At 38.0% G+C, this 27111-nt stretch overlaps 2 protein-coding genes across 4 annotated transcripts; both read right to left on the reverse strand.

Moving 5' to 3' along the window:
* On the reverse strand, positions 1-14349 carry znf800a (zinc finger protein 800a). 2 transcript variants are annotated; one of them, XM_067380114.1, is made up of 6 exons: positions 14113-14349; positions 10852-10998; positions 7237-7332; positions 6847-6990; positions 3967-5716; positions 1-1032 (listed from the first exon to the last, which is right to left on the reverse strand). In XM_067380114.1, coding segments are annotated over exons 2-6 (2130 nt in total). In that variant the 5' UTR covers positions 10991-10998; positions 14113-14349; the 3' UTR covers positions 1-1031. The 2 variants fall into 2 exon arrangements, with proteins under 2 accessions (XP_067236215.1, XP_067236216.1); XM_067380115.1 differs by lacking the exon at positions 1-1032 and having other exon boundaries at positions 3963-5716; positions 14113-14330.
* A 6690-nt stretch (positions 14350-21039) lies between these two features.
* On the reverse strand, positions 21040-25006 carry si:dkey-42p14.3 (EF-hand calcium-binding domain-containing protein 10). 2 transcript variants are annotated; one of them, XM_067380373.1, is made up of 4 exons: positions 24825-25006; positions 24430-24594; positions 21764-21854; positions 21040-21557 (listed from the first exon to the last, which is right to left on the reverse strand). In XM_067380373.1, the coding sequence occupies exons 1-4, from the start codon at positions 24979-24981 to the stop codon at positions 21419-21421; spliced, it is 552 nt and encodes a 183-aa protein (XP_067236474.1). In that variant the 5' UTR covers positions 24982-25006; the 3' UTR covers positions 21040-21418. The 2 variants fall into 2 exon arrangements, with proteins under 2 accessions (XP_067236474.1, XP_067236475.1); XM_067380374.1 differs by having other exon boundaries at positions 21381-21562.
* Positions 25007-27111: the final 2105 nt, after the last annotated feature.

Below are 27111 nucleotides of genomic sequence, written 5' to 3' on the forward strand. Positions count from 1 at the left end.
TATTACCTTTATTTGAACAAAAAAAAATCCTACTGCAAGCAAGGATATACCAGGATTTTGTAAATAAAAAGGAGTGTGCATCAGAAAGGAACTATGGCATTTGGAAAAAGCCCTATTATACACAAACAAACGGTTCAAAGCATTCTGCATGCACCCCAACTAAAAGGAATTGTACTTGCAATTTACTTGCTCAAAAGCTTCATTATACCTATTTATACTTGAAAGCAACAATGAGAGCCATCTACTAAAACTTGAAAATTATTTTCTCCTTAGCTTCAGTTATTAGTAGGCTACCAAACTAAAATACAGTAGTATTCTATTTCGTTTTAGTCACAGGTGCAACCTTTTGTTAAAGACAAACACAAAGTTTAAGCGGTTAAAAATATCTGGGCTCTCAATTAAGACATCCTGAGCAGCTTAATATGTAGGCTTCGACTTTAAAGGGTAGAAGAAATATAAGTACATTTCTAACATTTCTAACAAATTAGCAGCATTTCAATCCATAGTTGATTAGAGAGGTGAACACATGGCAGGAAAATATGAAGCGGTTACATTAACTTATCTACTTATGAATATTTAACATTAGTTAGACATGCTGTTCATATACAGATCAACCTCCTATGTATTTTACACTGAGTCCATTGTCCATTTATGAAACATTCTGTGTATTTTTAAACTGTCGGAGAGAATACAAAATATAGTGGTATAATCCATTAACAAATTAATCGAAATTCATTTTTAGAGTTGTTTACTTTAAACATTTTGCCAAAACTAGTAATCAGTCAAAACTCATTCAAAATCAAATGAAGATCGGACACCATTTATTTTACTACAGCGCCCTCCAGGGTAAAAAGCTGGAACAATATTTTTGGTGCACTTCTTTCTTGACTCATTCAACCCCTTTATGCAAATGTTATCCTCTTTTTTTCTACCCATAAGTCTGTCCATATTCCTTCCTCTTCTTTCGCATGGAGATAAACCCATCCATGGAATCCAGTGCAAATGTGCTATGTATTCTGAGAAAAAAAAAGTCTAAATGGAGAGAAAGGAAAAAGTGAGAGAATCAAATGTCAATCCTCAAATAAATATGTAACAACATACCTATTAAAAAAGTTAATAATAGGAATGATTTAAAAGGGATAAATGTGTGAACTTTCTATCTTTAAGAATGAAGGTTCTCGCTTTGCTTCTACATTCTGTCCTTTATAGAGATTATAGGTTTGTAACAATAAGAGTTTGAGCAAATTATATTAATTTCCATTTGTAGGTGAACTATCACTTTAAGGGAATGGACATTTACAAAAATTTCGAGCATCACTATTCTGTCGGCAAAACCGCAGGAGGCCCCCGGAAGTTTAAAAGGTCAGATCAAAATGTGTAAAAGTTCAACACATCTACATATCTATTACAGAAAGCAGACGATGGGGAATCCCTCTCAGATACTATCTGCACCCATGCATTCAAATTAGAGAGTAATTCCTATTACAGTGACCTTAGAGGATTTGTCTGAGCACGTGATGAGGGGAAAAATAAGCACTGTGGCTTGGATAACAACAAAAATTGAAATCAAATGTGCCCAATTTAGATCTCTTGAAACCAATTAAAAGTTTAAGAAATGAAACTCAAAGTAGATCTCAGTGCTGCTCGCCTATGAAAAACTTGCCGTCACAATGCTAGGGTGGTTCCAGCTGGCTGCTTACTGGCCCAAATTAGTCTTAATATTTTGGTTTAAAGCAGACTTCCTTAAAGGTAGCCCTATAGGGGGTACATGTACTGCAGAGTTTAGCTCAAATCATAATCAAAGATTAGGACAAGCTAATCAAGGTCTTCAGAAATTTACAGGTAGGAGAGTTTGATCAGGGTTTGAGCTAAACTCTGCCCGGGCAGATTTGAAGAACCCTGTTCTAAAGCAAACCCCTAATCCTAAATATGAGGAACTTGCCTTAGAAAGCACCTCTAATTAAGACAAGAACTGTCTTGGAAACACAAAATCTTGTGAAATGGCCGAATGTTTTACTCTGTTCAGCATCTCATCCATAATAGGCTGGAGGAATGCTACAAGCATATTAAGGCATGGAAGCTCACATCAGTTTGAAACCTTGCATCCAATTATAAGGGATTGTACCTTCATAGACATAGCCTAGGAAAGTCTTTCATCTTATTCAACAGTCTAAGATCACTATTTTTGGAACACTAAGTAGTGCTTTCTTAGGAGTGCCTAAGATGGCTGGAAAAAAATATTATACAGTGTTATTTACAACCTATGGTACTCTGTAACTTGTTACTGACTGCATTTTTAATTAGATTCTTACATTTTCAAAAGAAAATGTGAGTGATGCTTCTCAGTACAAAACTCACCACTATTACACTAAGACAGAGTTATCCAATCCTGCTCCTGGAGGGTCACTATCCTGCAGAGTTTAGCTCCAATCATAAATACACACCTGAACCAGCTAATCAAGGACTTAGGCCGTGTGTCTACCAAAGCGTACTTTTTCAATTGTTTTCAATGGGAATGTCGCGTTTTTTAAACACCAGGAGCATAATGAGGGACTGAGCATCTTTTTCACGCTGAGAGCTCAGCGTTTTTTACTGTTCGCCTCGAGTTGAAGAATGTTCAACTTTGAGTAAAACGCTGTGCTCATCACTGTCACTTTTTATTCAGCCGTCCAATCAGAGTGGAGGAGAGGCGGGACAAATACAACACTGACCAACTGTCACAACATTCTTGCAGAGAACAGAACCTTCGGTCGGCTGTCTGACAGATTTTGTTCGTTGGCCGGCTAAGTTTTCTCAGTGTGTTCCGCACCGTCGGCTGAAGTTGGTCCTCATTGGCTTTTTTTTGGCCGATTCGAAATGTTGAATCGGCGTCGGAGCTTGTCGGTTCGTCAGACCATCTGATCATTCTGATTGGCTGTTCAGCTACTGCCACCTGCTGGTTCGGAAAGGCATTTCATCTTACGCAGGTGCAGAACTGATGTGCTACTTGGCCGTCGGGTGTTTAGCGTTGGTTTGGTTTGTCAGGTCAACTTTGGACACAGACGCTGCCGACGTGAGCCAACCCCGCAAACTGCTTTCATTGCTGTCGGCTTGGTGTGTTCCTGCCTATAGGGATTACTAGAAACTTCCAGGCAAGTGTTTTGGGGCTGGCTGAAGCTAAACTCTGCAGGATATTGGCCCTCCAGGAGCAGGATTGGACACCCCTGTGCTAGGGTGTTCTGGGTAGTTAACTCAGGATTTGCTAAGTGGTTACTTACTGGTCCAAGACAAAAGACTTAACCCACAATTCTATATGACACTGAGGGGCATATTAGAGAAACTTTCTATCTTAGGTCTTAAGATACAGTATAAGCTCATTTAGGATTTTCCACAAATTCAACAAAACAGGTCTGTTTTTAATTAAGTGCTGCAGAAAGAAAAGTTTTGATAAGCTTAGTAGAAAAAGGCAAAGCCTATCACCATTTCATAGGAGTTTGTTATTTATCAGTGTTTTGTTGTCAAAGTGCAGAACATCATTTGGGAGTTCCACCTTATCAGACATCGCTGTTCTTCATCTTGTATCATTAATTAATGTGATGCCATTCTCACACAAGGCTATTGTTATATGATTTTTACAGTTGGCTTTCAAATAATTTTGAAGTTAGGACATCAGTGGGGTTGTCCTAAAGTTAGGACAGTTTTTAGGATTTTTTAGGATAGTTCTGTAAAACCCTTTTCCTATCCGTAGTTAAGTCTATGGGAAATTTTCCCCACCTTTTTATTGTCCGGAGAATTTACAAGTCTAACTGCTTAGAAAAGTAATAGCACATCACACCTCAAAACACTGCACAATTTGAGATAAAATTTTTGTCCATAACACAAACAGAGATGGACGAGTCACAGCCTGAAGTCTAATGCTTAGGGTTAGGACTTTAAAGCAAGCATCTTAAAGTGCTTGTTGAATAGCATAACAGAGCAGCAACCTACCAAATGAGGGCCTTTGATCGAGTGCTTCTTCCTTGTAATTTGTCCCCACTTGCGATGGCAGTCCTGTGTCTCCGCCTGTGTGTCTCAAGGTAGACCTTTTTGGCAAATGCCCGGCCACACATATCGCATGCATGGAGGGAAAAGTTTTTTGTTACCCTAACCTCAGTGCAGGTCTCCTGGCTTCTGGTGATGGGTGGCCCCTTGATAACATTATGACTGCGAGTGACATGCGGGTTCTTGGCTGCTTGAAGGTTCTTGTCTTGCCTATTTGGTGTGAGTGGAGACTCGAGTTTGCCTGTGTTTAGCGACGTTAGAGCAGAATGCTTTCGAGTGTTGGGGGATGTTGGAGATTCTGGTTTCTTTGTTTTGGGAGATATGAGAGGATCTTGTTGACGACTATTAGGGGAAGCCGGTGGGTCTTGCGTTTTATGCTTCCCGCTACCCTCTTCTTTCGAATTTGTTTTCTTGTTTGAGTTGTTCAAGATTGCATCGGCTGGTTTCTTCACAGCCTGGTTCTCCAAGGCAGGCATAACCTTAGCCAGATAGCGTGACGACTTCTTGTGCACCACTGTGATATGGCGGATGACGTCGCGCTTCCGGCGTGACTCATATCTGCAGATGGGGCAGCGGTAAAACTTGATGTAGATGCTGTCATTTCCATCGGTGTGCAGCTCGGCAATGTGCTTGCCTAGGTTCTGACTGGTACTGAACTGACGTTTACACAACCAGCAGTAGATCCTCTTGAAGTCAAAACTCACACCGTGGTTTCCCTCTTCCTCTGAAGCTTTTGAGAGAGACTCTTTCTTTGCGTAAACCTTATCTTTTCTCTCGTGCTTCGATTTGGCCTTCTGTGAGCTGTTTTCTAGAACGGGCATCTTATGAACGATTCGCATGTGCCGCCTAAGCATTATTTGGGAGCTGTACTTGCGTTTGCACAGCTTGCAGCGACAATTTGTCAGGTTGTACTGTGCCTTATCTTGCTTGAGAGGAGAGCTTGGAGCTTTTGCTGGAGAAGGAGGATGAGTGTCAAGTAAAAGAGGCTGGCCTGGTCTTGTGGCAATGTCCGGTGTGATCAAATCCCGCTTTAAGCCACGGTGGACCTCGTCAAAGTGGCGACGAACATTGGCTTTGGTGGCAAAGGACTTTTTGCACACTGGGCAGCTCTTTCCTGGAGAAGGTGGTGGTTCAACAGGATGCTTGTCTTTCACCATAGACAGCAAGCTGGTGGGAACAGTACGCGTCTCTGTAAATTTGCGCAACTCCTCCATCCGCTGCCAATGCATTTTTCGGCAGTGGCGTCGCACGCTGCGCCTGGAGCTGAAGTCTTTTCCACAGAGACAGCAAGAGATCCTCATCTCCTTTATCTCAGAGGCGGCACTCTCCTCTTCTTCTTCCTCCCCTTCTACTGGCTCAATCTTTATTTGCTCTTCGCAGCTCTTACCTTCTTTAGCAGGTGGTTCTTCAGGTTCAGTTTCCATCTCGTCCTCAAAATCTGACTGTTGGACCTTTTTAGGTGCCAAAAGAGATTTTCGGCGATTTTTCTTTTCAGGTAATGGGATCACAGTCTCGGGGGTAGGGGCTGGGGTTTCTGGTGTGTCTTGAATTTCCACTAGTGCCACTTGTTGAAACACTGCATTGGGGTTGGTCTCAATGGCCTCCAGCTGAATTACATGTTTTTCTTGTTCTTTCTGTGGATAGATGGCTTGAAGAAGTTCTTTGATGGCTTGGCTCTGCCCACCTTGTGAAGGCTCTGCAGAAAGTCACAAAATATTAACCTTATTAATAAATACTGTTATATTCAGGGGCCCAATTGCAACAATTTGAACTACATTTTAACTTCTTTTGAAGAAATCATGAATGGTGCTTGCCCATGCAGAACTCAATCAGATTATTGATTGAGTTACTAGGGCATTGCTAGGTAGTTGCTTGAATGTTCTACAATTTTGGAACACAAAAAGAAGATATTTTTAAAAATGTGTTTTTCTCAGTGTTTTTGCCATACAACGAAAGTCCACAGCTGCATTTACACGGACCGTAATGATCTGATTGTAATTCACACATAGTCATGTCATTCAGAATGAATAGGCTAAATCTGATTTAAATTTAATTCGGATTGTAACGGGTGGTTTAAACATTTTCTAATCAGATCAAAAGGACATGTAAACACTTGATCGGATTGAAAACCGAAAATGGAAAGTACCACACATGTGCAATGACGTAGAGAAGGCGTAATGACTTATGGAATGAGCCGTTTTTGTTGTTAAATGACGTGTCATTAATGACTGTTGTGTCATTGTTAAATTTTTCTTCCACACATCATCTGTGAAGTGGAACAGGACAATGTCCCACTAGTCCTCTTTTCGAACTTTCATCCACAGACACCTTGGTTTGGGCACAGGAATGGGCGTTTTTACTGCTTGATTAATATAAGCAGCATGACACAAAGCTTCATGTGCTCGTCATCTACTAATTAGGACCCGAAATAGATAAATATCAAGTCTGCACTTTAAAACAGAGAAAAGAAGCAATTTAGGAGAACAGTATGTGCAAACAGTGGGAAACTCTGTATATATGTGCAGTGTGAGCATGTCAAAAAATCAATTTAGATTTGAAGCTTGTGACATATAATCCGATCACTTTATTTAGCGTTCATGTAAACACTACATTCGGATTCATCAATCGGCATGAAAAAATTCCAAATAAAACAATGTGTCCATGTCAAGGTAGCTAATAGGGTGCAATGTGTTTGGACCCCACTTGACTCTGAAACAGTTGAAACATTCTTCAAAATATATTCTTTTTGTGTTCTGCAGAAAAAAATAAAGTCATGCAGGCTTTGAAACACTTTAAAAGTCAGAGAACTTAAATGGATGTACAAACCATCTGACTGAGGTTGTCGGGAAGAGCAGTAGAGCTCCTTGTGAGCGACCAGATTTGGTAGACCACGGAACAGACTTCGACAGATTTTGCACTCAAATATGGTGTCAACCTCCTTCAACAGCATGTGTTTGAGTTGAGTTGTACCTGCAATAACAGCACATATTGAAAGCAAGCTATTATCATTAGGCAATGAGAAAACACATTCATGTCAATATATTGGAGGGAAATTTCATTGTTCAAAATCTCACTCAACATTGGTTTCAACTTTGTTTCTAGCATTTGCTTTCAGAAAATGTCTTGGTGCTGGCAAAATGTCGTGCCTGGTAAATAAAAGAGTCTTCATGACATCTATTTACTGAATGATCAAATCAGTGTCTGTGATTGAAGTACCTGAGCGAAAACACTCAATGATTTGAAGGATTCCTGACTTGGAGGTCTGGAGCTGCTGTTGAAGCAGGGGTGGATCACCGGGTTCAACTGAATGCACTAAAACAGAAAACATTTTAGATAAGACTTTTGTGAAAACATGTCTTACATAAATTATACTGCTGAGGTTCCACCATTCAAGTATGGGGAAGGCAAAGGGTTTAAATCTGTTGTAGGGCTAAGGGGTAAGGGACAAGACACCCCTAATACAGACAAAAAGGCGGTTACTGCTAGCTCATGTGCTTGAGGAACTACCGACCCTCCTGCACAGCCTGAACTCCACTTCACCAACACAAAAAGAGGGCACCACATCTCATTTTGGTTTCACACCCCATGAACTTCACAATTCCTACCTGGATGCATTTCTAATTCCAACCTGGATGCATTTCTGCCTTTCATTTGCATTTTAATTTGAATAAAAGCCACATGTAACTAATCCCACATGGGTCTTTGCTCACCTACACATGATGCCAACTTTAGTGCATAACAGGAGGATGGATTACATACATACAGACCATGGATAATAATTCTAGGAATTAACTCACTGCTTGTATAATTGAATTCGGACTATGATTAATGCAAATAAACAACACCTTCAAAAAAAAAACAAAAAAAAAACCTTTGTCTAGATGAAACTACTCAGTGTTTAGTTATCAGAGATGTTTCCAACAAAGACTGGAGGGAAGTGAGGCCAGAACCGAGGCCTGGACAAATAAAATAGTAGATCTATTTCCCCATGGACACAAGCATCTTTTGATTTGTAACACTCCATCATTCTTTTGGACACCTGCAATACTCTATCATTGTTCCTTAAGGGAACTCTTCAGTACATTGATAACAGAAAGTCGAAATCACTGCTATTTTCTTTCCATGAATACATCTACCCACTGAGAGTCACCTGGTAAAACAGTTTAATCTGCAGGGACTTTTGAGGATGTGTAAGTTACACCTTCTCATCTGATACCAGGTGTCTGAAAGTTATGGAGCACATTACATTAACAACTGGAACACATGAGAATATTACATTAATTAAACAGGCTATTTAAAACCATCTGTCTACAGTTTAAATATATTAAAAAATATAAAAAAATATGTTCCACATTTCACAGTGCATTAGCAGGGAAATTTTACTATAATACATTAGTTTCCTCAAAGAGGAAACTAAAAAAGTTAGTGAATGCAGGTTTAAAGGTACATTATGTAACTTTTTTTACAAAGTCAATACTTCATCAAACCTTCTTCAAAACGTGTTTTTTTATTACCCTGATTCACTATGGTAAGCTTATTATAAGTGTTTACATTTTTTAGACCCGTCAGGATTTTCATGGAAAACCGCATACATACGTCACTCACCCGTGTGTGTCTTCTCATATCCATAAATAGAGAAAAGTTTGACGCGTGTATGATGTGGAAGAGGCAAAGGTCATCACAACGAGCGAGAAAGTTTGACATGGAGCAGCTAAATCTCCAACCTGGGAATCACCCATTTTAAACAAATGCAGAATAGAAGAGCGTCTGCTGGCAAAAAGAGAATGCGACAGAGCTCGTAATAAAACAAGAATCAACATTGGCTTGTTTTTTTTTGTTGTTTTTTTTAAGAGATGGTGAGAACTGAGGTATTTGAAAAGTTGTATAAGTGATGCAGAGATGGCATATATATATATATATATGATATAAAATGAAAAATAAAATAAAAAATATATAAAATGAGAGGGGTAACTGTGTATTAAAGGTGCTAGAGGCCTATTCAAATCAAAGGCGTAGCTTGAAGACGGCAAGTTTGAGCGAAGAATCTTGGAACGTGGTCTTCACCTCAACGGCCGTTGGAAAAGAATTGGGATAGGACTCGGGAAGAAATCATGTTCATGGATGCGATTATTAATGTTAGTGTATGAAGCAGAGCAGGACCGAGTGTTCTGGGAGCTGAACGAGGCCGCTGGAGCGATTGCGAAACACACGCCTCACGAGCAGCAGAACTTTTATTATGCCACAGTCGCCGGCGCTGCTTCCACTTTCCCGATCATGAGTATGAGGTAATGCAGCTCTGTTTATCATATCAGATACATTTGAGTGTGTTGAAAATGTAATAATGTTACTCTGTGCATTCGCTTGGTGGCTGCTGTGAGACACACTGCAGTAAGATAGATCGATTTTAGAATATCATATTAATAAATACTGGATGGCTTGTGTTGATAAATGGCATGCAATTAATTTTAAAACGTATTGTATGATGTAGAAAATGCTGTATTACTGTTACTAAAAATAAAGCTGCATCTGATTATGCTATGTTAGCTACTTCACAAAATAGTGTTTTTCTCTGAGGCATGGTAAAACATGGTACTCGCAAAAAAAAGAAAAAAGAAAATTAGATTTAAACAAGACTAAACGTGTTAAGCTATATAACAATAATTAGTTTCTTGTCTATAAAACGTAACCAAACAGTTGTTCCCTTGTCTATTAAAACATGTAAATATTAAAGCGTCTTTGGTGTTTCCACGGTTTCTACAAAATAAAACCGGAAACCGAGGGTAACGTGGGTATGACGCAATTGACAGGCGACTCCTCACACGTCCCGGAGCCTTGGTTGAAATTGCAATGTTCTCACGATTTACAAATAGTTGGAAACATTTGGGATATTCTCAAGTGAACAAAATATATAACACTGGCCTAGTGATTTTTGGATATTTTATGGCAAAATTCTTACATACTGCACCTTTAAATGCTTTTTATAAGCTATAACAATAGAGTGTTGCTAAAACAACTCTTTTTGCTTTAAAAGTCCATCCTGATTCTTTTCATTAAGAAAGATTTGACTGTGTATCTTACTATCAGACATTATACGTGACTCTCTCTGCTTCAGAACAGCTTGTCTTTATTTATGGTCATAAATTACTTTAAAGACAACAACTCCAGGTCACTGAAATTAGCAGCACTGTAGAACACAAACAACAACAACAACAACAACCCGATGAGCTAGAAATCCTATTCCAGCATTGATAATTATGGAAATATGTGGTAAACACATCGGAATGTGATTGTTCTACATTAACAACCAAGTCGCCACAAGACATCGCGTGTAAATCGAACTACATTGATAGATCTTTGCAATAAATGTGTGGAGAAGGCATAAATCTTGATTTCACAATGCATGTGGGTTGGCAACTACTTTGATTATGCACAAATATCACCAAGAGGGAAAAACACAACCTCGAATTATCAATGGAATTAGTGTAAAATACATTTAAACCCCCGAAAGTCTACATGAAAACCATCCTTTTCAACTAATTTTACTCCTGTAATGCGATGTATTTCTGAATGCAACAGGATTCAACAAGAAAAAAAATGTAGGCGGGAGTTGATTTTATCCATTTGGAATTGATTGGATATCGAAAAGTGGGCGGTGCATACCAGAATGCAGCCAAAAATAAGAGTGATTTGCAACATTAGCCTAAAAGGGAAAATGTTTTTTTCCACTTTGGATTAACTCGTCCTGACACAATAAGAGCAGGAATGTGTATTTAAAAAAGGAAACAGGGTCAGTTTTGATTTCATGTTGACTTAAAGGTGCCGAGTTCTTACCTGGATTTTTGCCACAAGGCTCTTGAGGAGCTTCTGTTGTTTGGCAACAGCAGGCCTGAAGTGTCTCAGTCTGGCAGCATTTGTCACTGGTCAGGCTTCCCTGCACTTCGCTGTTAGTAGCCTCCATCTCAGAAGCCATTTCATCAACTTAAAAGACAAATCAAAACGTTAATAAGTAGAGCTATACCTTTTGAATGCTTCCGATTCCTACCTGCCTCCCAAAATGGCAACAAGTTCTCCAGCGGCAGCATAAAGTAGTACCACAAGTTAAAATTCAAAAACTGGATATAAATTTTATACACAGAATCCGAAATATTGGCTTGCAATAAGTTATGCAGGTATTTACAAAGGCAAACAGACATTACTGTCGCTGTGATGATCGTGTGATGATGAAGACCTTTCACTGCACATTTACCAAGGAAATAAATGTCAAGATGAGGCATAACGGCTATGTGCTAAAAAGGACAAAACAATATGAATTATGGAAATGTCTGTCATGCATCAAAAAACATCATAATTGCCCAGATGTAATGGAAAGAATAATGTGTGACAACAGGACAAACTGAAAAGAGATTGCATTCTTGATCACGGAGCTTTGAAATATTAATATACTGACTACAAAACCATGTCCACATAAACTCATACATGTTAGTCAAATTAGTCTAAATTTAAACTAATATGAAATATAGATTACTGTAACTTTTACAAAACACCAATATTTTGGATTCCTAAAAGAGGAAAACGACAACTACACACATATCAGAGTGGAAATAACCAAATAATCTCAATTTTAGCATCCACTGCGCTTACAAAAAATGTAGAATGTTAAATATAGCTTGTGCCAAAATAGCATTGTAGTAACTTACTACAGTAAAACTGTGGTAAATTCATTAAAAATGTCATAAAATGTAGCGGTTATGATTTTAGGGAATGACAAACAATTAACTTATTGTACTTCTTACTAACTATTCAACAGATTTTAGCTAACATATGAAGACTTTTTCATTTAATTTCAAAAGATCTTCATTTTTATCCTTTTGCAGTTCACTTAAATAGCCTTGTGGCATGACAAGTGCTTGACTTTTCATACAAACTCTCTCTTTATAGTCGTAACTGGAAGTAGCAGCTGTAACTGTAGTAACTGTGGTATTTGGGCGCAAACTATGGTAAACAATGGTACCATTGTAAAATGTTTATTGATGTGCTTCGGTATGTACCGTTGTTTTTATGTAACTCGCTTGAAAAGTGCTCATACCAGCGCAAATGAAATCTCTAACACGTTGTGTTGTGATTCTGAAGGACATACACCTGACCGCGCCGCTAGTGTCCTGCCCAAACATTCGCGAGGCAGGAAGTCGCGAGCAGTGCACGAAAGAACACGTGTCCGTGGCCAAATGAACAAATGAACATAATTATGCTTCATAATACCACCATTATGCTTCTATATAGCGCAATTCGTCTGATGGAAGGCAAATGTGTTCGGTACCAGTCGTATTGTGGGTAGCAAATCAATAAGACGCGTGCACATCTTAGCATCAGGGTGTGCTCGTGCCTGAATAAGTACTTTGCAAACTTCATAACAATTGAAGAATTACAAATAAACACTAAAGCGCGATATCCGCGTGCGATTACAATCATAACAACCGAGAACGTGTTGAAATGACCATCAGCACCCAAAAGCATCAGAGGCATTTGGCCACGTGACCGGAAAAAATAATAATTTAAAATAATAGACACACGATTTTTCCAAGTCCCCCCTGAAGCATTGAGATAAAACGCATTAAAGTAATTAAAATCACTACTGAATGATTATTTAAATGATACAACTCTAAAAATCGAAACATCTTGCTTGTTTGGAACTATACAAGGGTCGCGAGCAGACCCACCAGACAAAAACATCATCATTTTACATCACGATTTTACATATTGATGCATTAACAGACAGATAAAGAATAAGTTCGCACTTTTAGACTACAGAAATGCAAAAAAATACAAACACACATTCACGAGCACCCATCAAAACACACTGGGTCCACAAGGGGCCAAATGTGAACAACGTGAAAAGTTGATACCCAAATTTAGCATTGACACTCCCCAAAACGAAGCAAAAATATCCCACTGGAACGTCAGAATGACACGGACAGACATATTAACATCAGTTCACACGTTTGACTGACTTGTGCTGGGAAATTGTGGGTGCATGTGTGCGGGAACGCGCGAAGCCATTGGCTGCACGAGCATCACCAAGTCCACAGTTGCTAAAAAGAGGCGTCTGACCACTAAAAAGAGAATGTATCCGAGACTTTCCCTCAGATAACATCGAAAACTGCGCGTTTGCGTTATTCGTGGCTGTTAATGTCGTGCTAAAACCTGTTGGAATAGCCTGGGTTTGGGTTCTCCCCTATGCGCAATTTAGACACGTCGTGGCGCATACACACTTCATTTAGCCAAACTGTTTAAAAATGTAAACGCAGGTTATATCGCCGTGTTTTTTCGGATATTCAGGCTATTTTGCGTTTTCGTGAAGCAATTTGCATCGCTCCATTATTCTGTAAATCTCTTTTACACGGTTACATTGTCAGGCCAAATCTCCTCTATTGCGGACCACAATGGGCCAGATTAACTTGATGGAGAAGGAGAGCCCATGTGCAGAATGGAGCTTTAAAGCGGCATAAGGAGGACCGATGCTTACCAGGGAGTGAGTGCGGCGTAAAGGCGGGCTGACGCGAGAGGCTGATACAAAAGACGACGTTGCCACTAACTTGCAGTGCTTTCCGAACATAAACCCAACACAATATGTAATCGCGTCCTCAAACAGTGACAAACCGAACACATTCGAGAGGATTTGCACGATTACAGGGCACGTCCGAATGATAAAGTGCTGCGCTTTGCGGCGCTGTGCCATCTTCCCGAAGCCGCTTTGGCGCACAGGTCTGGTGACCCTTCCGCCTTTACGCGTCCTCTCCTCTTCGGTGTTTTGTTATGAAGTGCCATTTTCACTCCCAAGTAGGCCCGTGGACTTGCTCTATCTCCGCGGGCAGTCGTGGCGAGTCCGAATCAACTCTCGCTCTAATTTAAGCGCTCAGAACAAGTGCGTTTTCCCCGGTTGCACAGCCAGCACGAACGGTGACGCCATTTTCTGTTAAGAACAACCACGCTCGCGCAGGATAGGAAACGACACTGGTCCGCTGCTCGATTCCGGGCCCGAGTGGGCAACTCCCGCGGCTGAAATCAGCCGAGATGTGTTCACAGAGTTCTTACCTTTTGGAAATACAACGCTGGCTTTCGAGTTAGGATGGTCGGACGCGGTCCGGAGGTTGTTTCTCTCGCCTCTCGCGCTGACGCTGCCCTCTCGGAAGCTGCCTTTGTGCACCGCGAGGACCTCTCGGCGGAGAAGCGGCTGTTGCGCAAAGGTGCAATGGATGTTCAAGACCACCAAAATGTGGCACCCGATGTTGTCGCCGGGTTGGTGCTTTACATATGACCCCCCACAACCCGTGACACTAACTGAGGAAATTAACGAGCCGCTTTAATTTCACACACCCTGATAAAACCGATGCAAATGCACCGATTCCAAACCCAAATTTAAGGAGTCTTGAATTTGGCGATTAAGACTGGTGAATTTACAAAAAAAAAGTGTTTATACAAATATCCTTCCTAAATTATATAATGATATTTAATCTGTAATTGAATTTATTTATGAGTGATTCTACAATTAGGGGAACTTTTAACTACTTCTTGAAATCTAGAAAAACTTATTCAAAGTTTGTTTGTTAAACATTTGGAATAACTGGTCGACCTTTTAATGTGTGCTGTTGTTGATTTCTGATATTGTTGCGTGATGGTAATGATGTCGAGGGACGGACGTGGCTTTGCTAACACAAAAAGTGAGTTAGCGGCTAATTACCTTTGTTTTGTTTTTTTGACAAACAAATAGGCTTAAAAATCGTTTCTGAATTAAAATACTGAAATGATAAGCAGTTTTGGTAATGACAACATCACCTACTCAGATCATTTTTAAAGAAATAAATCAAATTAATGATATTTATGTTCTTTGAACTCAAAAGATGTGCTTTTCTGTCAGTTATTGTTTACATCACAACTCAATTAACTTCTTGGTGTGTTGGTAATGACAAAAGTTATGGGGACAGTAAATCTTTGCTGTTGTGTTAATTAAATTGTGAATATAAATGCCAAAAGATGTTTTCAAAATATTTTAAGGAAAAGTGTACATTTAAAAGGGAAGCTAGGAAGTCGGGGTAAGAGACATGCCCAAAATAAAGAGAAACTGTGGCAGATGTAAAACATTCTTAAACATATGGTAAAAGTAATTAAAGAAGCACAATAGAGTATATACTTTCTTTAAAGTGGGTATAAATTAATTTCATTCTATTTTTCAGAATAGTTTTTCTTCTCCTTCTTTAAAATCATAGAATATTGGATGGAATATTTCAATATTTAGAATCACCTTTATTTTTATTATTATTTATTTTAGGCCATGAAGGTTTTGTGATTTTAGTGTCTATTTTAAGTCTGTTTAAGGGTTAGTTCACCTAAAGCTGAAAATTATGTCATTTATTACTCATGTCGTTTCACACCCGTACGACCTTCGTTCATCTTCAGAACACAAATTAAGATATTTTTGCTCAGTGAAGCCTCTACTGCCAGCAAGATAATTAACACCTTCGATGCCCAGAAAGCTACTAAAGACATATTTAAAACAGTTCATGTGACTACAGTGGTTCAACTTTAATGTTATGAAGCGACGAGAATATTTTTGTGCGCCAAAAAAAACAAAATAGCGACTTTATTCAACAATATCTAGTGATGTGTGATTTCAAAACACTGCTTCATGAAGCTTCGAAGCTTTATGAATCTTTTGTTTTCGAATCAGTGGTTCGGAGTGCAAATGGATCAAACTGCCAAAGTCATGCCCCAGTAGTGAACCATTGAAATTTCTAAACACTTATGACGTAACAAAGCCTCTTTTACTGAATTTATTAGACTTTTGCACTCCGAACCACTGATTCGACACAAAAGATTTGTAATGCTTCAAAGCTTCATGAAGTGTTTTGAAATCGCCCATCACTAGATATTGTTGATGAAGTCGTTATTTTGTTTTTTTGGCGCACAAAAAGTATTCTCGTCGCTTCATAACATTAAGGTTGAACCACTGTAGTCACATGAACTGATTTAAATATGTCTTTAGTAGCTTTCTGGGCATTGAAAGTGTTAATTATATTGCTGGAGGCATCAGTGAGCCATCGGATTTTATCAAAAATATCTTAATTTGTGGTCTGAAGATGAACGAAGGTCTTACGGGTGTGGAACGACATGAGGGTGAGTAATTAATGACATAATTTTTATTTTCAGCTGAACTAACCCTTTAAACACAAAAGTCGTAGCCTGTACTCATTGTAAAAGTGGACATTACAACTACTCGTGACCGAGTGAAAACCTCACAAGCATTCACAACTTTGAACTGTAGCCATCATAATTAGCATAACATTGTTCTTCCCATTGAACTGTTAATGCAAGCAGTCTCTCCAATGGGCTTTTGCATTTTGTCAGTGTAATTGGTTTCAGTTTTGATTAAATGTTCTCAAAGGTAAACTGGTGTCCAGTGATAAATGTGCTACTTGTGTAATTTATGTTTTTCCACATTAGTAAGACTTTCTCATGCGTGATTTGCATTAAATACAAAATATCAAAACAAGAGGCATCTGCAAATACATGCTGCTAAAACTAACTCCACTTTTACTAATTATTTTGCAATTTAACCATTTGGTGATTTTGATTTTGGTGTATGAAGTTAGTTCTCTTCAAGTCCACACAGGTGTTCTAGAAGAGTAACCACAGGTGTGGTTCATTACATTAACTATCAACATGATCCACTGACGTCTGACAACCATTAAGGGTACGTTTAAGCGACAACAATGTATTAAAAACGGAAAAGGTTTTCCATTGTGTTTTTCAGGTACAGACAACAACATTGTCTAAATAATCCCCATTCACAATGATCAGCGAAAACAACTAAAAACGCTGTGTTATTCATAGCAGGCCAGTAGTTGGCGAAAGAACGAAAAATTACTCGCCTATAGATGAACACATAATAATGCATGTGCATGACTTCACCGTTTTCACAAATTCACATTTTTGTAGTTTAAACAGTGTATCATATTCAAAAACTTGCACTTTGAAACCTGTTTTCAAAAGCTTGCATTTTCAGGCCCCGAAAATGCCGTTGTCGTGTAAATTAACGGCCAAAATGCATAAAGTTTCACATATTTAGTTGAAAACGGTGTCATGTAAATCGCCCCAAAGTGTCACAATTATTTTATCTTTACTTTGCACAGTATATTTACTTGTTTATAATTTTAAATCTACACTTTTTTGTGAAATGCTTGGTTTGAAAAGTTTTATTTGTGCTTTTAAAATTAAAAATACTTTTTTAATTAAAATAATAATAATAAATATTAATAATAGGAAGGAATGTAATGTGACATGCACACATTTATATATTTTCTATAGTTCTAAAGACACAAAGTATGGAAAAATTTCTTCAGGGTTTTTTCTTGTCGATGACACAACTAATGGTCATTTCCCTGTGTTTCTGTGTTAAAAGGATAGTTAACTCAAAAATAAAAATTCTGTCGCCATTTACTTCAGTGGAACACAATTTTGAAAAACATCTCGGTCAATGTAAAAAAGCATGGAGATGAACCCAATGGTTGTGGGCTATACTTTTAAAACACCTTTTCTGACACATCAAGATTGTGTAAAAGTTCTACTTTTAAAAAACAAAACAAAAGCTGAATGACATTTGTAGAACATTACAATATTTAACATATATTAATAGAATAATAATAATATTATATTAATATTAATATAATTCATATTTAACATCTGAAAAAGTCAAAAAGCAAAACTGGACCCCATTGACTTTCATTAGGTGAGTCTCAATCAGCTCTCTAGTTCAGTAGTCAGGGCATTGATCAGGGAGTCGGCCATTTTGAGGGCTGTCTCTATCGCAAAATCCTTCCACTGCACTGACACGTTCCTACCCTAAAAAGTCCCACAATCCACTGTGAAAACTAGGTATTCTCATTATGTTCCCTTAACAAAAGTTCTAAAGCACGAAACATAAATCACGCGAGGCAACACCTACACATAATGGCACGCGATAGAAAAATACAAGTCAATATTTAATTATATTTCAGTATAAACACACATCGCTAGAAAGGTAATGAACATAATCTAGCTAACATTTATCATTTATTGATGGCTGAAATGTTGCTTGTATGTAGCAAGCAAAGTATGTCATACTGTACTTTAATTAACATTAAAAACAACATCAGAAAGTTATCAGTTCTACTGTTGATCATAAATACCAGTAGTGATGTTGTACAATGAGGATGTTGTCTTGTCCCCGGAAATAGAGTCATTGGTGTCCCAATGTGTAGTGAGCCGGAGTTCTTATTGTCCTTACAAGTGTGCACTATATACTGATTCACAACCTTGAAAGCAAGGGAGCTCATTGAGATGAGACGGCCACAGTTCTCCTGGATTTAGTTTGTCTCAGTTTCATCTTTTCCTTTTTTGGGGGGTGAAAATACTGACGTGCCTAAGACTTTTGCATAGTTCTGTATGTATATATATATATATATATATATATATATATATATATATATATATATATATACACACACACACACACACACACACACACACACACACTACCTTCATGTACACCTGCCTTTATGTGCACATGAACTTTAATGACATCCCATTCTTAATCCGTAGGGTTTAATATGGAGTTGGCCCACTGTTTGCAGCTATAACAGCTTCAACTCTTCTGGGAAGGCTTTCCACAAGGTTTAGGAGTGTGTTTATGGGAATTTTTGACCATACTTCTAGAAGCACATTTGTGAGGTCAGGCAGTGATGTTGGCGAGAAGACCCGGCTCACAGTCTCCGCTCTAATTCATCCCAAAGGTGTTCTGTCGGGTTGAGGTCAGGACTCTGTGCAGGCCATTCAAGTTCCTCCACACCAAACTCTCTTATCCGTGTCTGTATGGACCTTGCTTTGTGCTCTGGTGCACAGTCATGTTGGAACAGGAAGAGGCCATCCCTAAACTGTTCCCACAAAGTTGGGATTATGAAATTGTCCAAAATGTCTTGGTATGCTGAAGCATTAAGAGTTCCTTTCACTGGAACTAAGGGGACAAGCCTAACCCCTGAAAAACAACCCCACACCATAATCCCCCCTCCACCAAACTTTACTCTTGGCACAATGCAGTCAGGCAAGTACCGTTCTTCTGGCAACCACCAAACCCAGACTCATCCATCTGATTGCCAGACAGAGAAGCGTGATTCGTCACTCCAGAGAACATGTCTCCACTGCTCTAGAGTCCAGTGGCGGTGTGCTTTACACCACTGCATCCGACGTTTTGCATTACACTTGGTGATGTAAGGCTTGGATGTAGCTGCTCGGCCATGGAAAGCCATTCCATGAAGCTCTTTACGCACTGTTCTTGAGCTAATCTGAAGGCCACACCAAGTTTGGAGGTCTGTAGCTATTGACTCTGCAGAAAGTTGGCGACTTCAGCACAGATTTTACGTGGCCTACTACTTCATGGCTGAGTCGCTGTTGTTCCCAATTACTTCCACTTTGTTATGATACCACTAACAGTTGACCGTGGAATATTTAGTAGTGAGGAAATTTCACGAATAGACTTGCAAAAGTGACCTATCATGGTACCATGCTTGAATTCACTGAGCTCCTGAGAGCGACCCATTCTTTTGTAGAAGCAGTCTGCATGCCTAGGTGCTTGATTTTATACACCTGTGGCCATGGAAGTGATTGGAACACCTGAATTTAATGATTTGGAGGGGTGTCCCAATACTTTTGGCAAAATAGTGTATATACAGCTATGGAAAAAATTAAGAGACCACTCCTAGTTCAGAAATCAATGTTAAGTGGTCTCTTAATTTTTTCCATAGCTGTATATACAGTAGTCAACATTTGAAGTGGATCAAAAGTTAATCAAATTTGCCCTAAGACCTAAGTTGTCCAAAGAAGAAGGTTTTGGGACAACTTTAATGAAAAGTTTTGATCCACTTCAAATGTTGACTACTATATATTTGTAAATATATATATGTGTGTGTGTATTTATGTATGTGTATCGGGTGTTTCCTCGAGGAGGCAAGGGAGGCAGTGTCTCTTCAAAAGAACTAAATGAGAAAAAAATGGACATTACTAAAATATAACAATGCAATTATTACAAAATGTGACATAAAAAGTGTTAAGGTCACTCGGTTTTATTAAGTAATATGTAATGCACTATGCAATATGTAAGATTTTTGCAGAAAAATATCCAAAAAACACTCTGCCAGTGTTATTTTGTTCACTTGAGTACTTACAAAATCCCAAATGTTTCCAACTATTTGTAAATCGTTATAAAATCGTGACTTAAACCAAGGCTCCGGGACGTGTGAGGAGTCGCCTGTCAATTGAGTCCGGTTTTATTTTGTAGAAACCATGGAAACACTAAAGATTTATAGACAGAAAACTAATTGTTGTTATATAGCTCACAGCCACCGAGCGAACGCACAGAGTAAAGCTATAACATCATTTTCACCACACTCAAATGTATCTAATATGATAAACAGAGCTGCGTTACCTCATATACATGACCGGAAAAGCGGAAGCGGCGCCAGCGACTGTGTCATAATAAAAGTTCTGCTGCTCGTGAGGTGTGTGTTGCGCAATCGCTCTTCGTTCAGCTCCCACAACACTCAGCCCTGTTCTGCTTCATACTACAGTAACGTTAATAATCGCATCCATGAACATGATTTCTTTCCGAGTCCTATCCTGATTGTTTCCACCGGCTGTGAGGTGAAGACCACATGTCCCAAGATTCCACGCTCAAACTTGACATCATCAAGCTACGCTATTGTTTTGAATAGGCCTCTAGCGACCTCTAGCTGACAGAAATCCTATATACTGCACCTTTAATGGGAAGATTAATTAAAAAGTAAGTAAATTGCTCAGCCACTTAGATATCACCACTTGAAAAGTCAAATTTGAAATGGTCTGAAAATATGATGACTATGGGTTTTTTTTGTGAACAATCAGCTTGGTAAAATTAAAGGTATATCTTCGTGTCTGTGATCAGTGCACAAAAGCTTGATGACTGTTTAAAATAAGTTGACTATTAAAAAGAAAAGCTGAACATTAGTTCACAAATAATATATATTGTTTAAATTGTTACTGCCTTGTTGCATATAGTAGAGGGTTAAAACACTTGTACAATAGCTCAAGTAAAAATAAAACCTGTGATCATAATGTATGAAATAAGGCATATAGTCAGTAAATTGGCTTTAGCTGCTACAAATAAAAAAAAAAAATAAATAACACTTTAAATGTGAGGTCGTGGTTACAACTCACTCAAACTGTAATATTGAGGCTGCCATAAATTATTCAGTATCACTGAATAATATGGAGAAACAAAATATAATTCTGCTCTGTTGTATATTTGTTCACATTTTAATTTTATTTGTGGTATTTATTTTGTTTTGTCATATGAGAGCTGTTTAGTTGATCTGGAAATCATTACAAAAGTTATTTTACAGATACTTATTTTTAAGGACAGAGTTGTTAATTCACCTATAGCTGGAATGTTGCTGCACTTCTGACAAGCCCTTCTGTCCTAAACAGAGAAATCTGGATTAATTATGAACAAAATAAACAATAATCTGCCCTATTCAAAGGTATAACATACTTCTCATATAATCAAATATCTACAAAAATACATGGGTGTATAATGTATGCATTAGATATTAGGTCTGAATTCAGAGCCATTGAATCTTCAAACGATCACATGACTTTTGCAAGCAGTAGTTATACTTACGCCTCTCTTATGAACGTCTCTTGTGATATCCTGTCATCACTGGCTCCATCCGGGAACTCATTGAAATTCTTGATGCCAAGTGTCTTCAGTGCTGCGGGGAAGCAATGTTGAGCGTATCATACTGAGTCTGACCACAAGTATAACTCTTACTCATGAATTATAAACAAAACAACTTAATGGAAGTATTCAGAGAAATCTTCAGAGAAATTAGGGTCAGTGTTTCCCCATGACTTACTACATATAATATAATAAACCAGATACAGGACGTAGTCACATTATTTCATAAACCGCACATCCCTGTTTGTCGCCATTACACAGGCCAATATGTAGAATCAAAATTTTTATATTTTTTAAAAATGGAAAATCACGTTTTCACTCACTGTCTGTGTTTTCTCTGATTATTTATGCATTTGTTGAGAAAATAAGGTCTCATTTTTTTAACAGTTGGTGTATTACTATCATGAACTAACAATGAGCAATACATCTTTGTAATGTTAGTTAATAAAAATCCAGCTGTTTGTTCATCTTAGTTCACAGTGCATTAACTAATGGTAACAAAAACAACATTTGATTTTAATAATGCATTAATAAATGTTGAAAATAACATTCACTAAGATTAATTAATAAATGCTGTAGAAGTATTGTTAATTGTTAGTTCATGTCAAAGGGATAGTTCACCCAAAAATGAAAATTATTCCAAGATTTTGTATATGACTATCTTCTTTCAGACAAACACAATTGGGGATATATTTAAAAATATCCTGGCTCTTCCAAGTTTTATATTGGTACTGAATGGGGGACGTGATTTTGAAGCCCAAAAAACTGCATCTTTTCATCATAAAAGTAATCCATACAGCTCCAGCGGTTTAATAAAGGCCTTCTGAAGTGAAGCGATGGGTTTTTGTAAGAAGAATATACATATTTAAAACTTTATAAACTAAAATAACTAGCTTCCGGAAGATGACCGTACGCATACTGCGCAAGTCGACTTGAGTAATCCTCTGACGCGATGTATGGCGCAGGATGTAGGAGTATCATAAGCTTAGACTCCTCTTGCGGTTTAAACAATTATGGCTGTGCAACAAACTTAAACTCCTCTTCTCTTATATCGAAATCCTTCAACATTTCTCTCATTTTAGACCTCTAATTCATGACCGGTGTTTTGTTTTGCTCTATCCTCTGAGCTTCCACGTTCGTCATTGCATCATGTGTCAGGTCAGAGGTTACTCTTCTGCCGCAAATTGTGTATGGCGGTCTGTCGGAAGCTAGTTATTATAGTTAATAACATTTTTAATATGGATATTTTTCTTACAAAAACCCATTGCTTTGCTTCAGAAGGCCTTTATTAACACACTTTTATGACGGATTGATGCATTTTTGGGGGGCTTCAAAATCACGCTCCCTACACATTGCCATTATAAAGCTTGGAAGAGCCAGGATATTTATAAATATATCTCCAATTGTGTTTGTCTAAAAGAAGATAGACATACACATATGATGGCTTGAGGGTGAGTAAATTATGGGATAATTTTTGGGTGAACTATCCCTTTAACTAATGAAACCTTATTGTAAAGTGTTACTGATTTTTTTTGTCTGTCACTCTATTTAATTAAAAAATTTCACGAACAAATGGCACATTTTATGTTTACATTAAAGTGTTAGTTCACCCAAAAATGAAAATTCATTCATCAATTACTCACCCTCATGTCGTTCCACACCCGTAAGACCTTCGTTCATCTTCAGAACAAAAATTAAGAGATTTTTGTTGAAATCCAATGGCTCCGTGAGGCTTTCATAGGTAGCAATGACATTTCCTCTCTCAAGATCCATAAAGGTACTAAAAACATATTTAAATCAGTTCATGTGAGTACAGTGGTTCAATATTAATATTATAAAGCAACGAGAATATTTTTGGTGCACCACAAAAAACAAAATAACGACTTATTTAGTGATGGCCGATTTCAAAACACACCTTCAGCAGCTTCGGAGCACAATGAATCAGTGTATCGAATCAGCGGTTCAGAGCGACAAAGTCACATTATTTCAGCAGTTTGGCGGTTTGACATGCGATCCGAATCATGATTCAACACAAAAGATTCATAACGCTCCGAAGCTTCCTGAAGCAGTGTTAGTGGTCGTTATTTTTATTTTTTTTTGGCACACCAAAAATATTCTCATCTCTTTATAATATTAATATTGAACCACTGTACTCACATGAACTGATTTAAATATGTTTTTAGTACATTAATGGATCTTGAGAGAGGAAATGTCATTGCTGGCTATGCAGGCCTCAAAAATTTCAACAAAAATATCTTAATTTGTTTTCTGAAGATTAACGAAGGTCTTACGGGTGTGAAACGGCATGAGGGTGAGTAATAAATGACAGAATTTTCATTTTTGGGTGAACTAACCCTTTAATTAACATTAATCATTATTTACTGGTATTTAAACTAGTATTTTTGCTGAATCAACAGCTATGAAGCCAACTTATATAATATAATATAATAATGTGATATGCTCCATTCAGAAACATGTCTGTTGGTACATTTTAAATTTATTTTCATACATTTGGCAGACACTTTTATCCAAAGTGCATTCATTCACATTTTACTATTATTGTTTTGTTATTAGGTGTAGTTACAGCACTGCTTTTATAAGAGATTTACCTTCTTTGTATTGACCATAAGTGATAAAGCCTTGACTGGAAGGATCCAGGACTCCAAACAGCGCATCTAAGTTGGAGTCGTTGAAGAGGCACGGAGTGATTCCTAGACGAGCTTTGGAAAGCTTCAGCCTTTCAAGTTGGTCGATCAGAAATTCCTTTGGGCGATCTGTAATGGCAGGATTCATGAGATCGGGTATAGTTGGTGTTTCTTTACTGTTTCATCACAAATTTAACCGTAAGAAAGCAACAACCTTAGATTTCCACACACTAACACCTTCAACCAATCTATTCATGTCATCAACTCTCCGTTTAATTTTTCAGGTAAATGCCACAGAGGTTTTAACAAGGTAGACGGTGATCTACCAAATCTACTACAAGACGCGTCGAAAGTCTCACCTGGTCTGTAGAAGAAGAGCATACTAGTTAAATTATTCATCAGCTCAATAAGTTTGTGTTTCTCGAGGTATTCTGCCGCCTCGTACTCCCGCTGCGATGACATCTTGGGCTCACCGTCCGTTTGCATGTTTATCGCTGTTGCCGTGATACCGCGCATGCGCAGCGGAGGTGGCAAAAGTCAGTTACAGAGCAGTTTTATTCATCACTATTAATGATTTATGATGTCTTTATAAAACTGGAGTGAAGTGAAGACAGGAGAACATTATTATTGCACCTCAATTTCAAACGGACCGTAAGTGTGTCCGTTTCACCTCAAACGGACACACTTACGAAGTTGCTTTTAAAGGAATAATTCACCCGAAAATATACACACTGTTCGCTTCCAAACATGAATTTCTTTCTGTTGTGTAGCTAAAAATGAGATGTCAGGCAGAAGGGCCGCTTCAGCCACCATTATCTCTCGTTTATAGAGAAAAAAGATTTAATTAAAGTGAATGAATGATGACTGAAGCTCTAAATCCCTCACGTGCCCCATTTTTGCTCAATTTGAGTGAACTATTAACCCTACTTCCGGTGTAATCCTCTTCAGTCTGTTGTGTTTCTCGAAAGTGAGGGAAACTAAAGTCAGTCGAGCTATATGGTCGTTTAGATTGTGTTACCGGCTTCCCTATAATTTAACTTTCTATAAAAAGTGTTGTATAATATGAATACGTTAATTCTGTATTATTACTTTGTTTAATATAATAAAAAAATAATTAATAAAATGCGTTTCTATATCTAGAAAAAAAATAGATATGACAAATCTAGAATCGAATGAAATCTGTGAACACGTCATTATGCCCTTTTTTATTCTTTTGTAATTTTTTGTCTGTTAATTTTAACTTCCACACACACGAGAATGAGCACAAGTAGTTACAAAATCCCTCTTAAAGGGTCAGTTCACCCAAAAATGAAAATAATGTCATTAAGTACTCACTCTCATATTGTTCCACACCCATAAGACCTTCATTCATCTTCCGAACACAAATTAAGATATTGTTGATGAAATCTGATGGCTCAGTGATGCTGCATTCACACGGGGCGTCAGCGCTTGACGGAGGGCGTGTCTGAAGCTTGTGTTGACGTGACCATTATAGTGATAACAGCCAATCACATTACTTTCTGGTGTTGCTCTAGGCCGGGGTGTTTGCATAAAGCAAGCTGATTGGCTGACGCCTGCGTTGGCGCTTGAAAAGTTGAGAAATCTTCAACTTCTGCCGCTTGCAACGCGACCAGACGGAACCCACAATTTGGTTCGGCAACGCATGACGTAATCCATTCAAAGTAAATGAGAAGTGTTAACGCCAACGCCCCGTGTGAATGCAGCGTTAGACCAGCGTTTTTCAAACTCTCAAGATCCATAAAGGTACTAAAAACATATTTGAATCAGTTCATGTGAGTTCAGTTGTTCAATATTAATACTATAAAGAGACGAGGATATTTTTGGTGCGCCAAAAAACAAAATAATGAGTTTTTAACAATATCTAGTGATGGCCTATTTCAAAACACTGCTTCAGAGCTTTACGAATTGAATCAGTGATAATGAGCACGAAAGTCACATGATTTCAGCAGTTTAGTCATTTGATAGGAGATCTGAATCACTGATTTGAAACAAAAGATTCATAAAGCTCAGAAGCTTCATGAAGCAGTGTTTTGAAATCGGCCCATATAGATATTGTTGAAAAGTCGTTATTTTGGGATTTTTTTGGCACACAAAAAATATTCTCGTAGGTTGAACCACTGTACTCACATGAACTGTTTTAAATATGTTTTTAGTAGCTTTATGGATCTTGAGAGTTTGAATGGATTTGCTGTCAATAGAGGCCTCACTGAGGATTTCATCAACAATATCTTAATTTGTGTTCCGAAGATTAACAAAGGTCTTACAGGTGTGGAACGACATGAGGGTGAGTAAATGACAGAAATTTCATTTTTGGGTGAACTAACCCTTTAAAGGGATAGTTCACCCAAAAATGAAAATTCTGTCATCATTTACTCCCCCTCATGTCATGCCAAACCTGTATAAATGTCACAAAGGAACACAAAGGAAGATATTCTGAAGAAAGTTTGTAACCAGGATGCTTTGGGGCACCATTGACTTCCATAGTAGAAAAAAAAATACTATGGAAGTCAATGATGCCCCAAAACTGTTCAATTTAACACATTCTTCAAAATATCTTCCTTTGTGTTCAACAGAACAAAGAAATTTATAAAGGTTTGGAACGACATGAGGGGGAGTAAATGATGA

Source organism: Chanodichthys erythropterus, chromosome 24, assembly GCF_024489055.1.
Source record: "Chanodichthys erythropterus isolate Z2021 chromosome 24, ASM2448905v1, whole genome shotgun sequence".
NCBI classification, from domain to species: Eukaryota; Metazoa; Chordata; class Actinopteri; order Cypriniformes; family Xenocyprididae; genus Chanodichthys; species Chanodichthys erythropterus.

Coding starts and splice junctions, on each gene's coding strand:
- znf800a (XM_067380115.1), bottom strand. CDS start 10,990: ATGGCTTCTGAGATGGAGGCTACTAACAGCGAAGTGCAGGGAAGCCTG. Junction 7,333..10,851: donor GCCTTGTGGCAAAAATCCAG/GTAAGAACTCGG, acceptor TTTCTGTTTTAG/TGCATTCAGTTGAACCCGGT. Junction 5,717..6,846: donor CCGACAACCTCAGTCAGATG/GTTTGTACATCC, acceptor GACTTTCTGCAG/AGCCTTCACAAGGTGGGCAG.
- si:dkey-42p14.3 (XM_067380373.1), bottom strand. CDS start 24,981: ATGCGCGGTATCACGGCAACAGCGATAAACATGCAAACGGACGGTGAG. Junction 24,595..24,824: donor GCTCTTCTTCTACAGACCAG/GTGAGACTTTCG, acceptor CTGCCATTACAG/ATCGCCCAAAGGAATTTCTG. Junction 21,855..24,429: donor TTATGGTCAATACAAAGAAG/GTAAATCTCTTA, acceptor GCTTCCCCGCAG/CACTGAAGACACTTGGCATC.